At 38.9% G+C, this 15,900-nt stretch overlaps 1 protein-coding gene across 7 annotated transcripts in view; it reads right to left on the bottom strand.

Annotated features, from left to right (window-relative positions):
• The window catches only part of tnrc18 (zinc finger protein 469), a 174,673-nt gene that overhangs the window by 116,396 nt on the left and 42,377 nt on the right, over positions 1–15,900 (bottom strand). For all 7 annotated transcript variants that reach the window (XM_018097364.2, XM_031892867.1, XM_031892864.1 and 4 more), the window contains 4 exons: positions 12,122–12,221; positions 11,286–11,491; positions 10,920–11,066; positions 8,785–9,098 (listed from right to left, as the gene is read on the bottom strand). In XM_018097364.2, the coding sequence (XP_017952853.1) occupies positions 8,785–9,098; positions 10,920–11,066; positions 11,286–11,491; positions 12,122–12,221 (767 nt within the window). The remainder of the gene's footprint in view (positions 1–8,784; positions 9,099–10,919; positions 11,067–11,285; positions 11,492–12,121; positions 12,222–15,900) is intronic.

Below are 15,900 nucleotides of genomic sequence, written 5' to 3'. Positions count from 1 at the left end.
GAGCAAAAGGGGGAACTTAAAATCAGTAAGCACAAGCTAAACACCCAAGCAAAAGGAAGTGGTGGTGGGATAGAAAGCTGAAAACTAGCACAGAGAACAGATGGAAGGGAAAGAAGGAATAGATGTAAATTGAGGGGCTGGACGAAGCAGAGATCAAGGGATGCACAGACGCTAGCAGAGGAGGAATGGACAAGAGACAATAAAGAGGATTGAAACAGATGGGCTGGAGGGGGCAAAGACGAAAGGGACAAGCAAAAGCCATCAGAGGGGAAACAGAGAAGAAGCAGTGATTAGATGGGAAATAGATGGGCTGGAGATAGCTGAGGTGAAAGGGCAGAAGACAGCCAAGGGGGAGAAGATGAAACGCCATAAACAGAAGAGAAGCAGAGGGGCTGAAGGGCATGAAGGTAAAAGGTTAGGAATAGACATGAAACAGAAGGACAGGAGGGAATGAAGGTGAAAAGGACCCATAGAAGGCAGCTGAGGGTAATGGATCATTGGAATGGAAAAGATGTGCAATGAAAAAGTTGAAGGAAGCAGAGGAAGTAAGATTTTACTTTAAAGAGGGATGGAACAGAAGGGAGAGAATAATGTACCCCCTACAATAAAGACAGAGTGTGGTGGCACCACAAATACATTGAAGGGATACTGTCATGATTTTTATGGTGTACTTTTTATTTCTAAATTCCACTGTTTACATAGCAAATAATTCACTCTACCATTTAAAATGTAATTCTTGAACCAACAAATGCATTTTTTTTTAGTTGTAATAATGGTGTGTAGGCAGCCATCTCAGTGCATTGTGCCGAAGTCTGAGGTTTCAGAAGAAGCCAGTGCTACACATTAGAACTGCTTTCATGTAACCTATTGTTTCTCCTACTCCCACAGAACTGGGATTTCTAAAGGTGGCCATACACGCACCGATATTATCGTACGAAACCTCGTTTCGTACGATAATCGGTGCGTGTATGGTATGTCAGCGAGCCGACCGATGTCGCAGGAAGCTGCTGAAATCGGTCGGCTCGTCGATCGGCCAGGTTAGAAAATTTTGATCGGGCGCCATAGAAGGCGCCTGACCAAAATTCTCCCTTCAGAGCTGAATCGGCAGAAGGAGGTAGAAATCCTATTGTTTCTACCTCCTTACCTGCCGATTCAGCCCTGAATGGTGTGTGGCGGATCTGACGATGTTTCGTGCGACCGATGGTCGTACGAAACATCGTCAGATCGCCACGTGTATGGCCTGCTTTACTATTGAGTGCTGTTCTGATATCTACTGGGAGCTGCTATCTTGCTACCTTCCCATTGTTCTGCTGATCAGCTGCTGGGAGGGGGGTGATATCACGCTAAAGGTGGCCATACACGCATCAATAATATCGTACGAATGCCAAACTATTTAGGTGTACCAAATGCACACGATCAGATACCAATGCACACAATCACCCAACTAGATAGTAACCTTTAAATATGAAGTGATATTTTAATGCTTGCTATTTGCAATCAAAATAAATATACAGTGTCATATTTAACCCTTTCACTGCCAGCCGTTTTGAACAAAGTGGAACTTCTACTGCCAGACAGTTTTTAAACATTTTGCACTGTTTCACTTTAGGGGTTTCTCCTAGGGGGGACTTTTAGTTTACACAGGAAAACTATATATCGTTTTTTTCAGGACAACCTAAGCTTTCAAAATATGGTGAAATTTTTTGTGTAATTCCAATTCTGTAACAAGATATAGGCTTCTAAATGTATAAAAAAAATGAAAAAAAAATAATATATTTTCCATAATATAAACACATACACCAAAAACAAAAATTATTTTATGCACAAAAATACAACTGATTTGGAAAGTTCCATGTCTCCTGAACACGCCAATACCAAATATAAATAGTTTTATGCAGATTTCTCACTGACATAGGTCAAAAACTCCCAGCAGTACACTACCAAATTTCCAAAGCATTGCTCCAGAAAGCTGCAACATAAGGTTTATGCCAGAAAAGTATAGGTTTACCTAAGTATGTGGCATGTAGGAGCCCCAATGTGAACATACCCCCATATGATCTATCATTTCTGTCATTATAGCTTCTGCAAAATCAACACATTTACATACTTTTGTGTGGGATAACGCTACAAAAAAAGTACGCTCACCCCAGAAAGCCATATAATTTTTGGAAAGTACACATTCCTCCGAATCTAAAATGGGTACCCATGTCTTTCTACGCCAAAGTACAAAGTCGCAAAGCTTTCCTAAAGTTGGCAATTTTGATAATATTTCCAAAAAATCCTCTCAAAGCTTCCAGTTTACAGCATCTTATCTCCCATGTATCATTAGGTACCAAGATAAAACACCCTGAATTTGAACACCAGGGGTCCACTGAACAGTTTGATGCCAAATATGTTTAGGTTTACCTAAGTATGTGGCATGTAGGGGCCCTAATGTGAACATACCCCATATGATCCGTCATTTCTGTCATTTCAGCTTCTGCAAAATCAACACATTTACATAATTTTGTGTGGGATAACCCTACAAAAAAGTACGCTCACCCCAGAAAGCCATATATTTTTGGAAAGTACACATTCCCCCAAATCTTTCTGTCTTTCTACTCCAAAGTACCAAGCCGCAAAGCATTTCTAAAGTTAGCAATTTTGACGACAATTCCAAAAATCCCCTCAAAGCTTCCAGTTTGCAGCATCGTATCTCCCATGTATCATTAGGTACCAAGGTAAAACACCCTAAATTTGAACGCCAGGGCTCCACTGAACAGTTTGATGCCCAATATGTATAGGTTTACCTAAGTATGTAGCATGTAGGGGCCCCAGTGAGAACATACCCCATATGATCTGCCATTTCTGTCATTTCAGCTTCTGCAAAATTAACACATTTACATAATTTTATGTGGGATAAAGTTAGTAAAAAGTACGCTCACCCCAGAAAGTCATATATTTTTGGAAAGTACACATTCCCTGAAATCTAAAATGGGTACCCATGTCTTTCTACTCCAAAGTATCAAGCCGCAAAGCTGTCCTAAGTTTGCCGATTTTATTACATTTCCAAAAATCACCTCAAAAACTTCCAATATGCAGCTTATTTTCTATAGGTGATTAGGTACCAAGATAAAACACCCTAAATATGAACCCCAGAGGTCTACTGAACAGTTTGATGCCCACTGTACATAGGTTTATCAAAGCACATGGCACTTAGAGACACCAAAATATACCTTGTGCACTCTAATTTCATGGCTTACCTTTACCTGATTCATAAACACATAGCAGTTTCATGTGGGATAGAAATTGCAAAAATATAGGGTTACCCCTGAAAACCATATATCTTTGGAAAGTACATGTTCTGACAAATCCAACATGGGTAAAGAGTCCTTTCTACACCAAAGTACCAATCTGCAAAGCTTTCCTAAAGCTAGTGGTTTCTATGACATTTCAGAAAATCTACTAAAAATGTTGCAATTTGCCGCATTTATCATACACAATTTCTTGTGTACAAAGGAAAATCACCCCAAATAGGAACGCCAGAGGTCTACTGAACAGTTTGATGCCCTATATGCATAGATTTACCAAACTATGCAAAGTACAGGGGCACCCAAAATGAAAATAATGCATATGAATTTTCATGAATGATGCTCTGGCTCGTGCAGTTTTTGCACCCGGTATGTGTATTATGTGCCATAAGACCCCCTAACAGTATATAGAGCCTAAAAAACCATAAATTTTCCAAAAGTACACATTCCGACAAAACAAAAATGGGTAAATACATCTTTCTACTGCAAACTACCAAACTACAAAGCTATGCTAAACAGCCAGGGGTCTACTGAACAGTTTGCCCAATATGCATAGATTTACCAAACTAAGTGGGTTACAGAGGAAGCCAAATTGAAATACAGCAGACAAAATGTCCATGTGCAAAACAAGTAAAGAACAATATGAAATGCAATAAAAAAATCGCTAAAATCACCAAAAAAAAACCTAAAATCAATTTTTTTTTTCCTAGTGATATCTGCAGTCAGAATCACAGTTTGAGTATTCTGGCTTGGGCAAATTAGTTTTACAGACAAAGTCAAGTGAACAACAACTATGCATAACTGAAAATGCAATAAAATGGCTAAAAATGCAATAAAATGACTAAAAATGTACCAAAATCACAGAAAATGTTATAAAAACACCAAAATAATACACAAAAGGTATTGCGCAGTGCGGTTAGTGAATACGCTATCCGCAATGGCAATAAAACTATTTTTTCAGGCTAGAATAAAAACGATGCGATAAAAAAAAAAAATTACAAAATTACATAAGTGTGTGAGTGTGTACACATGGCAAAATGTGTTTTGAGTGCATGTGTGTGTGTGTGCAAGTAAGTGTGAGTGCTGTAAGTGCTGTGAATGTGTGAAGCCCCCCAACCCCCCCCACCCCAAAATGTATGCATGTGTGTGTAAAGCTGGCCATACACACACCGATAATATCGTACGAAACCTCGTTTCGTACGATATTCAGTGCGTGTATGGCAAGTCGGTGAGTCGACCAGTATCGGAGGAGGCTGCGGATATCGGTCGACTCGCCGATCGGTCAGGTCAAAGGATTTTGATCGGGCACCATAGAAGGCGCATGAGCAAAATCTGCCATCAGGACTGAATCGGCAAAAGGAGGTAGAAATCCTATTGTTTCTACCACCTTATCTGCCGTTTCAGCGCTGAAGGTTAGTGGCGGGTCTGACGATCATTCGTGCGACCATCAAAGATCACAGATCGCCACGTGTGTGGCCACCTTAAGTGTGAGTATAAGTGTGTATTAGTGTATTATGTGTGATTGTGTATGTATGTAGCACTAACCTGGGGTCAGAGGAGCTGAAGATCGCAGGAGAAGACAGGAGATGCTGGGACAGCAGCTGCAGATGGCGAGTAGCGTTACAGGAAGCGGGGGGGGGGCGGAGGGGGGAGCGCAGGAAGTGAGGGAGGGAGCAGAAAATGTCGGGCACGTAGAATCTACATTAGAGGGGATTATAGGCAGATGGGGGATTTTCTTTTTTCCCATAAAAACAATCAATGCACCAGAGGTCACCCCTTTAGATTAGAGGAACGGAGCTTCCATTTGAAGCAGCGTAGGTGGTTTTTCACGGTGAGGGCAGTGAGGTTGTGGAATGCCCTTCCTAGAGATGTGGTAATGGCAGATTCTGTTAATGGCAGATTCTGTTAATGCCTTTAAGAGGGGCCTGGATGAGTTCTTGAACAATCAGAATATCCAAGGCTATTGTGATACTAATATCTACAGTTAGTATTAGTGGTTGTATTTATAGTTTATGTATGTGAGTGTATAGATTGGTAGGTGTGGGTTGTGTGTGCTGGGTTTACTTGGATGGGTTGAACTTGATGGACTCTGGTCTTTTTTCAACCCTATGTAACTATGTACAATGGGTAAATATTCAATTGTACCCAAGATTGGCAAACAGAATTTAAAAGAATAGACTCAAAGGTTGATTGGTTTGCAAAATGCCACTATGAGTAAGGCAACCACACTTAGCTGTTATTCCTGAACAAACTAGACCTTCCACTGAGTCTACACTGGATTCCTTGGGTGATACACCTCCACCTCCCTTCTACATGTGCCCCTGAACCAGCATTAGGGGAAATTGTGAAAACAAGCACGAGACAGAGAGGCACATAGTGCAACATAGAGAACAGTACACAGCCCTGCCCTAGCAAATTGGAGGCCCATGCTGGCAAAATAGCAGAACTACAAGTCAAGTAGCAGTTTGACAGATTATATACAGTTTTCAGAATAACAGCAGTCCAACATCACTAACCTGATCTACTTGACAAATAATTTACTAGTAAGTGTAGTAGAGTAATAGAAGACCAACAGACCCAACAGTCATGACATTTATGCTGCTGATTCTGTGTAATTGAATAATTAATTGATTTAATTACAGATTTTTGTTCATAATAATAGATTATTGTTCAAAATAATAGCAGTGTGGAGTTCAATTAGTGAGGTCATTCATTCTGTGAAAAAAGGTGTCAATTACGGCCCTAATTTAAGGAATGAAGGCAGCAAATGTTGTGCATGCTAGTAATAGTGCATTTCTCTCTGTAAATCTAAAGAAAATGTGTTGTTTCAGACACTGTTCCAAACAACAGCGTAGTCCAAGTTGATTGGAGAGGGAGAACATACAAAGAAGTGTAGAAAATGATAGGCTGCTCCACTAAAATGATTGCCAAAATGGCATAGACTCAATGGCCAATGATCAGCTACAGGAAGATCAAAGAAGGTCTGAAGTTAGCTGTGAGTACTGTTACAATTAGAAGACTCCTATGTAAAGCCGAGCTATCGCCAAGAAGCCCCTGCGAAATCCCATTTTTGAAAAAAAAGAAGTGCTGAAGAGGTTACAATTTGGCCTAAAGACAAATGGAGCAACATTTTGTGGACTGATAAAACACTGGATTCAGTAAAGCATGGTGGTACAAGCATCATGATATGGGAATGTTTCGCATACGACGCATCACACCACCCACCAACATCGTTTAGGACCACCACGCACCCTTTACCAAACCATACCCTCTTCCCCTCTCCCACACCATCAACACCCACGGCGCTTCTACACCTGCCTACCCAGCTAAGTTAAAATAGAGGCACTTATTTTAACTTAAGCTGGGTAGGCAGGTGCAAAAGCGCCATGGGTGTTGATGGTGTGGTGTGGGAGAGGGTATGGTTTGGTAAAGGGTGGGTGGTGGTCCTAAATGATGTTGGTGGGTGGTGCGGTGTGTCACTCAAACCAGCACAGGTATAGTTAATCCCAAATTTACTCTTCTCCCCCACTGCTCTCCCTAAACCAGCCACAGAGTGCTAGTGTGGACACCTCAGTGTGTCACTGAGCCGTACCCCTTACTTTTAAATATTTGACATTTCAATGGTTAATTAAAGGTTAAGTTTTAACTTGGTCTAATACAGCTGTGGGTGGTGCAGTGTTTTGATCTTCTTTCTTCCTTAATTGCATTTGTTTTTGATCATGCACTACCGCATGCACTCATTTTTTGTTTAAGTGTTGGTGCCCCATTTATATCTTCAATTTGGCCCAATATTTTTACTACCCTGGATTACATAACTAACAAAAGCATTCAAACCATGGAACTGAACTGAAGCCCTTTGATTCCCCCCTCTTTCAAAAATGATTAATGGTTTTTAATAGCATCTCTCCATTGTTAACTCCATTATTTATAACCCACTTGAAATTAAGAAGTCAGTATGCTTACATTTTATGGGAAAAAGTTACAAGAAACAAAGTCACTGGGAGATCTTTGTGTGGAAATGTTGTTGGGATTAGTGCATATACACCTGTTACATAATATACAAATATGTGTAAAGCTGGCATTGTATTTGAATAAAGTGTTTTAAGCATGTCCCCTATATTTTGTGTAAATGACGGGAGTTCCAGGTAAAGTGGAAGTGCTGAGATGCTTAACAAAAATTATTGTAGGGAAAAAAACTTGCTATAATGCATTATCCAGTGGGATTACAATTTCAGTTGTCACGCCATGGTCAGGAGTAGTTGCACAGCCTAGCCAATTTAGCAGGGGCCCCTGCAGTTAGTTATAATGTTTTATTACAGTTACAAACATACTTTTATCATGCTTAAATTGTTTGTTTAATCCTCTACTGGTAAAGATTGAAATTCTGGTCCTGGTTATCAAATGCTGCAAAGCAGCAAAGGCCGCAAACGCCCCTGCATCTGTCACACTGATGGTTTAAGGCTTACCTGAAACTTGCAGTCCTTTCTACTACGAAAGGAACTGAGCCTCTTCGTGCATTGCTCTTTAACTTATGTCTACAATTATCTTGCCTTTAGTCTTACATTCTGGGATTTATAGCAAAGTCCTGATAGCTCTTCCCTTATAGGGAGTACATACATCCTCCTTTTCTAGTACAGATATGGGATACGTTATCCGGAAACTTGATATCCAGAATCACAGAAAGCCTGTCTCCCATAGACTACATTTTAATCAAATAATTTAGATTTTTAAAATTGATTTTCTTTTTCTCTATTTCATCCCAACTAAGATATAATTAATCCGTACTGGATGCAAAATAATCCTACTGGGTTCAATTAATGTTTTATTGATTTTTTAGTAGACTTAAGGTATGAAGATCCAAATTATGGAAAGACCCCTTATCCGGAACAACCTTGGTCCCAAGCATTCTGGATAACGGGTCCTATACCTGTAATCCTATCATTAAGACTATCAGCATGTAGCATTTACTGGTCACCTGTAAACAAACATCTTATTGGATGCTATGTGTTGCTGCACCTCAGCAAATTTAGAACCTTTTATTACATATGGGGGCTAATATTTACAGCCTAGTCCCTTTACTCACTTCATTGCCAAGTGATTCCAATTAAAATATTTTCTTCCCTATTTTACCAGTCAAGCTTATTGCATAACAGAATATATATTTAGATACATAGTGTTACCACATTTTTAAGTGTTCAGCATTAAAAATCCAACAGCCTCATGCTCTAGATAAACCATGAGCTCTATATACACCTGCACTAGTAATAACTGAGTTCTATTGTTTGAAACATATATGTAATGAATACACATAAATGAAATGTGGGATTAGTATGAATAAGGAAAGGCATTACTTGAACTATTATTGTAATACAGATACTACATTCAGTTTATATTCTGTCTCCAGTTTAAGCGTGTTGAAAGATGTTCAAAAATTCATTTGTAGAGAAGTTTTCCTTATTGATATAATGGGAGCAGATTATTTCTGCATACATACCACAAGGGGCGAAGTTCTTTGTAGATCTAGAGCATCAAGATTTACAGTTCTTTGCAACTCTAATGCATCCAACTGAGCACTTCTCTGGAGTTCCAAAGCATCCAGTTGAGCACTTCTCTGAAGTTCCAAAGCATCTAACTGAGCACTCCTCTGCAGCTCCAGTGCATGTGCTGCCTGCTGCTGCAGCATATACAGTTCATGCTGTCGTAAAAGTTGTTGCTGAGATAAGAGCTGAAGCTGATGTGCATGCTGAAGAGAGCTGCGAGTTGGTGAATACATTGCTTGCCAGAGAGCTGAAGACCTATCCAGAATTTCTGCAGCAAGAAACAGTTACAGAATACTACTATTTAATATATATTATATATATTATGTTATAAGGTAACATTTTGCCTAATGAATAAAAATGTAATTCTAAGCACCTTTCAGGGTACGATCAATTACAAATTTTCAATCTTGATTTTGTTTGTAAATGTAATTGCTATTGAAATCAGCATCTGTTTGCTATTCACACTGCTGAATTGGATAACATGTACGATTGAAAATGTAGACACAATCAGCTCTCCTTCAGCCAAGACTTCAATTCCCATAATGATACCTCAATTGTACCTGTGGTTAGGATGAGCAGAGCAGAGAACAAAAAGGAAAAATAGATAGTGCTTTCAATAATGAAAATTTGTAATTAATGTGCACTGGACAGTGTCTTAGAATTGCATTTGCTTTTATTAAAAACATTTTTAACATATATATAAAAAAACTGATTTACCAATTATTTATTAAATAATTATAAAATGTTTTTTGTGGTAGTTACAGTTTTTTATTACTTTTATCCTAGTGCATTTATTATATGCCAATTGAAGACATATTTATACCCCACCCATTAAATCGATGAGCCAATGCTTTCGTTTAAGCTGTAAATAATACTCGTGACATGGACTTAAAAGCTCTACAAAAAAAAAAAGTTATTCTAACAATGCAATATAAGATATCAGTATTTTCAGACGTGTAAATGAATTGCCAGAAGTCTAACAGTGGTAGGAGGGTACACCAAATATTACTATTAGCAATACTACTGACATGCCCTATTATGCACTTAAATGTATGTTACTGATTAGAATCATTATCCGACGCACAAGGTTCTATAGCAACCAATAGTACCTTAGTAATGGAGTAATTCAGTGATCCCCAACAAGTGGCTTGTGAGCAACATGTTGCTCACCAACCCCTTGGATGTTGCTCTCAGGTAGTTATTTTTGAATTCCTGACTTGGTGGCAAGCTTTAGTTGACTAAAAACAAGCTGATAGTGTGCATAGAGGCTACCTAATAGCCAATCTTAGCCCTTATTTGGCACCTCCTCCTTTTATGTTTGTGTTGCTCTCCAAGTCTTTTTACATTTGACTGTGACTCACTATTAAGAAAGGTTGGGAACCCCTAGGCTATTCTGACATGACGATCGCTGCTAGGCGCTGGAACTGGGGGAAGAAGACTGAAAACACTGGATTTGGCTCGTTTGTTACACTACTACTAGAGGGTATTTAAACTTTGGAATGGCTGCCTATTATTAGTCTGCACTTTTTTCTTTGCATGTGCCCCAAAGAAGACCTCACTGTTGGGGTCGAAACATTGGGATTTTTGGAATAATTATTTGTTAAATAAACTTTGACTTTTTCTATATATTGGTGTGCCCTGGATTTCGCTGTTTTTGTGTAAATTAATTGGCCTCTTAAGTAACTAAGTATTGGTTTTTGTGAGGTTAAGTAAAAGTGCCATTTTTCCAAAATTTTCTCCCATTTTATTTTTCTCTGTTGTCAGGTGCTGTTTTTGTATATCTAAAAAAAACGCAAAGATAAAAATAAATATTTAAAGATTTAGCCTACTCTTAGATGGTGCAGGGCATAACCACCTATGGCAAGATTGTACACTAGAGTGTCAGCATTCCACTGCATTGCGCCAGGAAAAAAAGTTGACTAGATCAAAACCATCATAAAAGAACTACTTATTTATCATAGGAACTACTTAATTTGAAAAATTATTCTTCTAAATAATAGTAAATAAGCCCCTAAGTGCAATGCATGTATAAATAATTCTGCATTATTTTAGTAACGATGATGGCATTTTACATTTTTATCGAACATACCAAAATGTGATAGCTGCTCAGAAGGAACAACCACAATCTGACCAGTCTGGGGATCTCTTACAAACTGATATGCAGAAGGGAGAGAGGAAGTCATTCCAGGAGTGAATGTACCACTTAATCCCTGATGAAGTGTCTGATGGGAAAAACCTGAAAGAAAATCAAGAAAGTATTTACTGTTGTAAAGACAACCTTTTATATAAGAAGACAATTCATTGGAGTTCTTATGCCCACTGACAGACTTGTTAAAGTCTGTGTTTATTTTGACAAGTAAGGAAATATACGAAGACTAAGTTTGATGCACATGTTTTTTTCCAATATTCATACTACACAAATCATACATAAATTATTAACCAAATTACAGCTTACCATAAGGGTGACCTGTAAACCACATTGGAGGGGTAGTTCCTCTATGAAACCAAGTCTGAGCTGCTAACTGTGAAGTGGAATCAGCTGGCCAGTGCCCAGTTGTGTTCAAAGTTGGACCTCCAGTTACCATTAAGTTAGAATTTAATCCATTTGCACCACTCCCAGTTGGATGAATCCGTGAAAAATCTGCAAAGTCCTTCCTTTCCCTGTTCAGAAATTAAACCAAAAAATGTATTAGAATCTTTTCTTTTAAGACTAACCCCCATATATAATAAAAGTCTGCAATAACTCATAGCAACCAATAAGATATTTGCTTTTAAACAGGTGACCAGTAATTGCCACCTTGGTTGATATGGGTTACTGCTCCTGGGCAAACTTAATGTCTATTTTTAAATAACAGCATTTACATTAACATCAAAAAGTACATAAGTCTTTCATGTACCCAGTATTTAATTATTTAATTCTAAGACCCTTATTAACCATAAAAGAGTACCGATGAGTCCACGCTACCAACTACCAAGACCTTCAGGCCCAGGATTTGTGGAGAGGCGCGAGCTGAGTTTTTGCTTTTTTTTTTTTTTTTGGAGAGCATACATGGGAATCTGGGCAATAAAGCAATACTTGTATATCACACAGGGCATTCTGTCTTTGCTACTTTTCTTTGGAAAAAAAAAATTAATCAACTACAATAGCAGATGATTGCTGACAGTGTTACACATGTCACACTTCAGACACAAAATTCTACATATTTTGCTGCCACATGAAACAAATGCTGCTACAGATTGCCACACTACATCTCATCCCAATAACTGAAGTAACTTTACTTCTTTACTTACCGAAGCAGCTTTTCCTGCTCACATTCCAACCTGCCCATCAACAGGCGATCCTCCCTGTGTCGAATTTGTTCATGACCATTCTCCTCTGACTGTTCTGGGCCTTTAAACAGAAAGATATGTTAGTATGAATGTTAGATCACATTAAGTTATGTACATCTGTTTTTGAGGCAATATTAACTTTAAGCCATGCACTCCACACTAATTTTGAGGCCAGAAGAATTATGTGAAAACTCCCCCGGACCACGGGGTCTGCTGTATTTATTCCCTGGTACAGTGCAAGTGGGCCAGGGAGAGGGACTGTTCATGCTGGGCCCCCTTAGGCCGCTGAATAAGATATATTAGGTTAGTTTGCAAATTTTAAGTAGAATCAGTAGAAAACCAACCATAAATATAACCAGATGGTTATAATTTTTGAAAGGCTTCTTAAATAGCTAAAATATGATATAGGTATAGGTTTCTAATTACATTTTATATAAGTGTCAAAAACATAGGTATAAATACTCATTGGGGCATTCCAAGAAGTAAATAAAACATTCCATTCCCTGTAACAGCTATATACCCAGGATAAACATGTACACAGTAAGGCAGTATGGATGTCAAAGTCAAAATAGCAGTAAGCCATGTCGTATAGACAGTAGATACAAAAAGTTGAATGTTTTTTTTTTTCAAAGTTACTGTTACTTGTGTAACATTTAATGATAGGCCACTTTTACATGCATTTGACAATGTAATTACTTGGAACACGTCAAATGCATGTAAAAGTGGCCTATCATTAAATGTTAATCAAGAAAAATAAACTTCACTGAACCCACCATCACAGCAAGCAGACAGGAGAAATTTCATGAGCTTCATAGTTTTACAATTTTTACTAGTGATGAGCAAATCTGTAATTTTTCACTTAGCCGAAAAAATAGCGAAACCTTGCAAAAATGTGTAAAACAGGACATTTTTTGATGCGTGTCATTATTTCGCTGTTTCGCAAAACAATCCGCCAATGGCAAAACTCGGAAAATTGCTGCAAATCCATGCCTGGCAAAAAATTTTGCTCATCACTAATTTTTACCCTAATATTGTGCCAACATGTTCCATGTATCATGTTTTTTAAAAATAAATTACACATCATTCACATCAACCCTTGCCAGTGAAGCGTACAGTTTAAGCCCGATTACAGTCCCTATGTCCCTATTACAGTTACAAGAACTAATTAAGACAATATCAGGAACCAATTATCCTGCCTGTACATTATGTTTTTGACATGTGGGAGGAAACTGGGCTACCTAGAGAAAACCCACAGAGACAGAGACGAAAATATCATCTCCTTGCAGATAGAGCCCTGGCTGGAAATAAACCTAAGCAACAGTGCTTAGAGTTAAACCATTGAGCTGCCCAAATCTCTAGTATACACCAAAATGAGGACTTGTGCACATAACAAAGCAAAGGCTATTCAAGATTTTAAATTTAAGAGCGGTTATTAGTACACATTTTTTAAAATTGTGGATGACTGGTACATCTGAACTATGCCCTCACATCTTTGTTTCTGTTACATAACTTACAATGTATACTCCTGATATTCCAAGAAATATCATTAAAGTATGCTCAATACAAGTTCTCAACTTGTAGCAGAATTGACACAGATTTTGCATGCTGCATGGCAAATTAGCATTTAGATTATATGCATGCTTCAAGGCAAAACATAAACTAGGAAGCCTGTATCATACATCTAAATTAACTGCTAATTATCTGTGAAGCATGATAATTATGTGTGTCTAGTTTTAGGTGTAAACTAAACTGATTGGCTGTACAAAATTTCAATTCTGAAAATAAATATTATATTCAGAATATATGTGAAAATATGTTCCTTTATTTTACAATGCCAAATGGTGTTCTTTTGAGTAATGGAAAGGACCATCAAAAAGCACCTAGGTAAATTTTCTTACAATATGTCCTATGCTATCAGGGCCCCTTCTCAAATAAAGGTGGGGGTGGAGTGCCAGAAAAGAAAGGCAGGTCCTAGTCATAGGAGATTCACTTATTAGGAAGGTGGATAGGGTAATCAGTCACACGACACCTTCATGCTGAACTGTCTGTTGAATAGGCATTGTAACCAGGGGGGCAATAAAGTGATTATGACGTGTGGATTCACAGAGAGATTATTGGGAAGTGCTGGGGAAGACTTGACAGTCTTTATACATATTAATACTAATGTGTAAAGATACATATGGTGGTCTAGTGGGGCAGAGAGATTTGATCTATGCCACAAGCAAAGTTGAAAAGGTAGTGGGGATCTTAGAGAGCTTGATACATGGGTGAAAGATTGGTGTAGATTTGGACTTTTTTAAACTGGCTATAAGCTCTTGGCAGGAATGGGCTGTACCACAATGATGATGGTGCAGATGCTTTGAAGGGGGAGGATGGTTATACAGGACATGTAAAGCCAACATTTTTCTACAATGTATATCAGTTGTCACCCCACTCAAATGGCATCATTTGTACTGCATATTATCAGTTACATTTAAATCTGCAAACAGCATACACGCAAAAAGACCCTTATCCAGCATAGATTTCATCAAGAATGCAGGCTCACACAGGCAGAACTGTCTTTGATAAAAATAAAAAAAAAAAGTCCTGCTTTGTTTGAGCACTGTAATGGTTAAGATAAGCTTAACAGGAGTAGGCAGCTAGAGCAGAGTTTCTATGGGAACCAGCAATGCCATATCTTCAATGGCTGCTAGAATGGAGGGTATGTTTAGTAATCGGGCTGAGGAAAACTGAGCATGCCCAGGAGCCAACAATGAAAGCAAATTCCTGAGGGAAGGGGCTAAATGGGTTACAGTTGATGAAGGAAATCTAAGTGATTAAGGGGAAGCTGCAGCCTTACTATTAACCTCTGGACAACCAGAGTGCCGGGTACTGAAAGATTTCAAAGAGGCTGTGCACCGATTAAATTTTTGTGCGTGGGGTTTACATGCCCTTTAAATGAGATTTTAAACTTTGCATGGGAGGGCAAGGAACAGAGAGTAGTTCTGCGAAAGGTAGTTCAGAGAAGGCATAGTAAGGGAAAATGGGGGTAAAGATTTGGATGGGAATATTGGTAAAGGATAAAGGACCAAAAAATTAAAAGGTGCCATCAAATCTATGTTTACGAATGCAAGAAGCTTGGCTGTTAAAAAGGTAGAGCTGAAGGTGTTGGCACTGGAGGAAAAATATGATATAATTGGCTTTGCTGAAACATGGTTGAGTCACACGACTTGGCAGTAAATACAGTAGACTATATTTTGTTTCAGAGGGACAGGGAAAATAGAAAAAGGAGTATGTCTGCCTGTTTAAGCAGAATTTAAAATGCACTATAAAGGGAGAAGTGTTTGATGAAAATGAAGAGGCTGAAGCCTTATGTGTTGAACTCACATACTGTAAAGTGTCAGGGTGTGCAGGGGTATGCTATAGAAGCCCTTTAACCCTTTAAGTGCCAAGGGACGTAGATTCTACGTCCCAGGTACCAAGGGACCAAAGTGCCATGGGACGTAGAATCTACGTCCAATGGCACTGTCGGGTTTACAAGCGCTGCGCTCGCTTTTAAAGCAGCGCAGCGCTTGTAAAGCCTTCACAACCCCCTAGGCAACGAGCGAATAAGGACATACTCACCGATCCGGTCGCCCAGCCGCACCGATCGTCGCTCCAGCCAATGACAGCAGTGGACACGCATTGATGACGTGTCCACTGCTGTCCCTTTAAATAGCGCCGCCTACTGTCGGCTCCCTCACTCCTGCTGCGCACGTTGG

Source organism: Xenopus tropicalis, chromosome 9 (assembly GCF_000004195.4).
Source record: "Xenopus tropicalis strain Nigerian chromosome 9, UCB_Xtro_10.0, whole genome shotgun sequence".
NCBI classification, from domain to species: domain Eukaryota; kingdom Metazoa; phylum Chordata; class Amphibia; order Anura; family Pipidae; genus Xenopus; species Xenopus tropicalis.
Note: the sequence above shows the minus strand (reverse complement) of the source record. Positions and strands in the feature narration are given on the sequence as shown.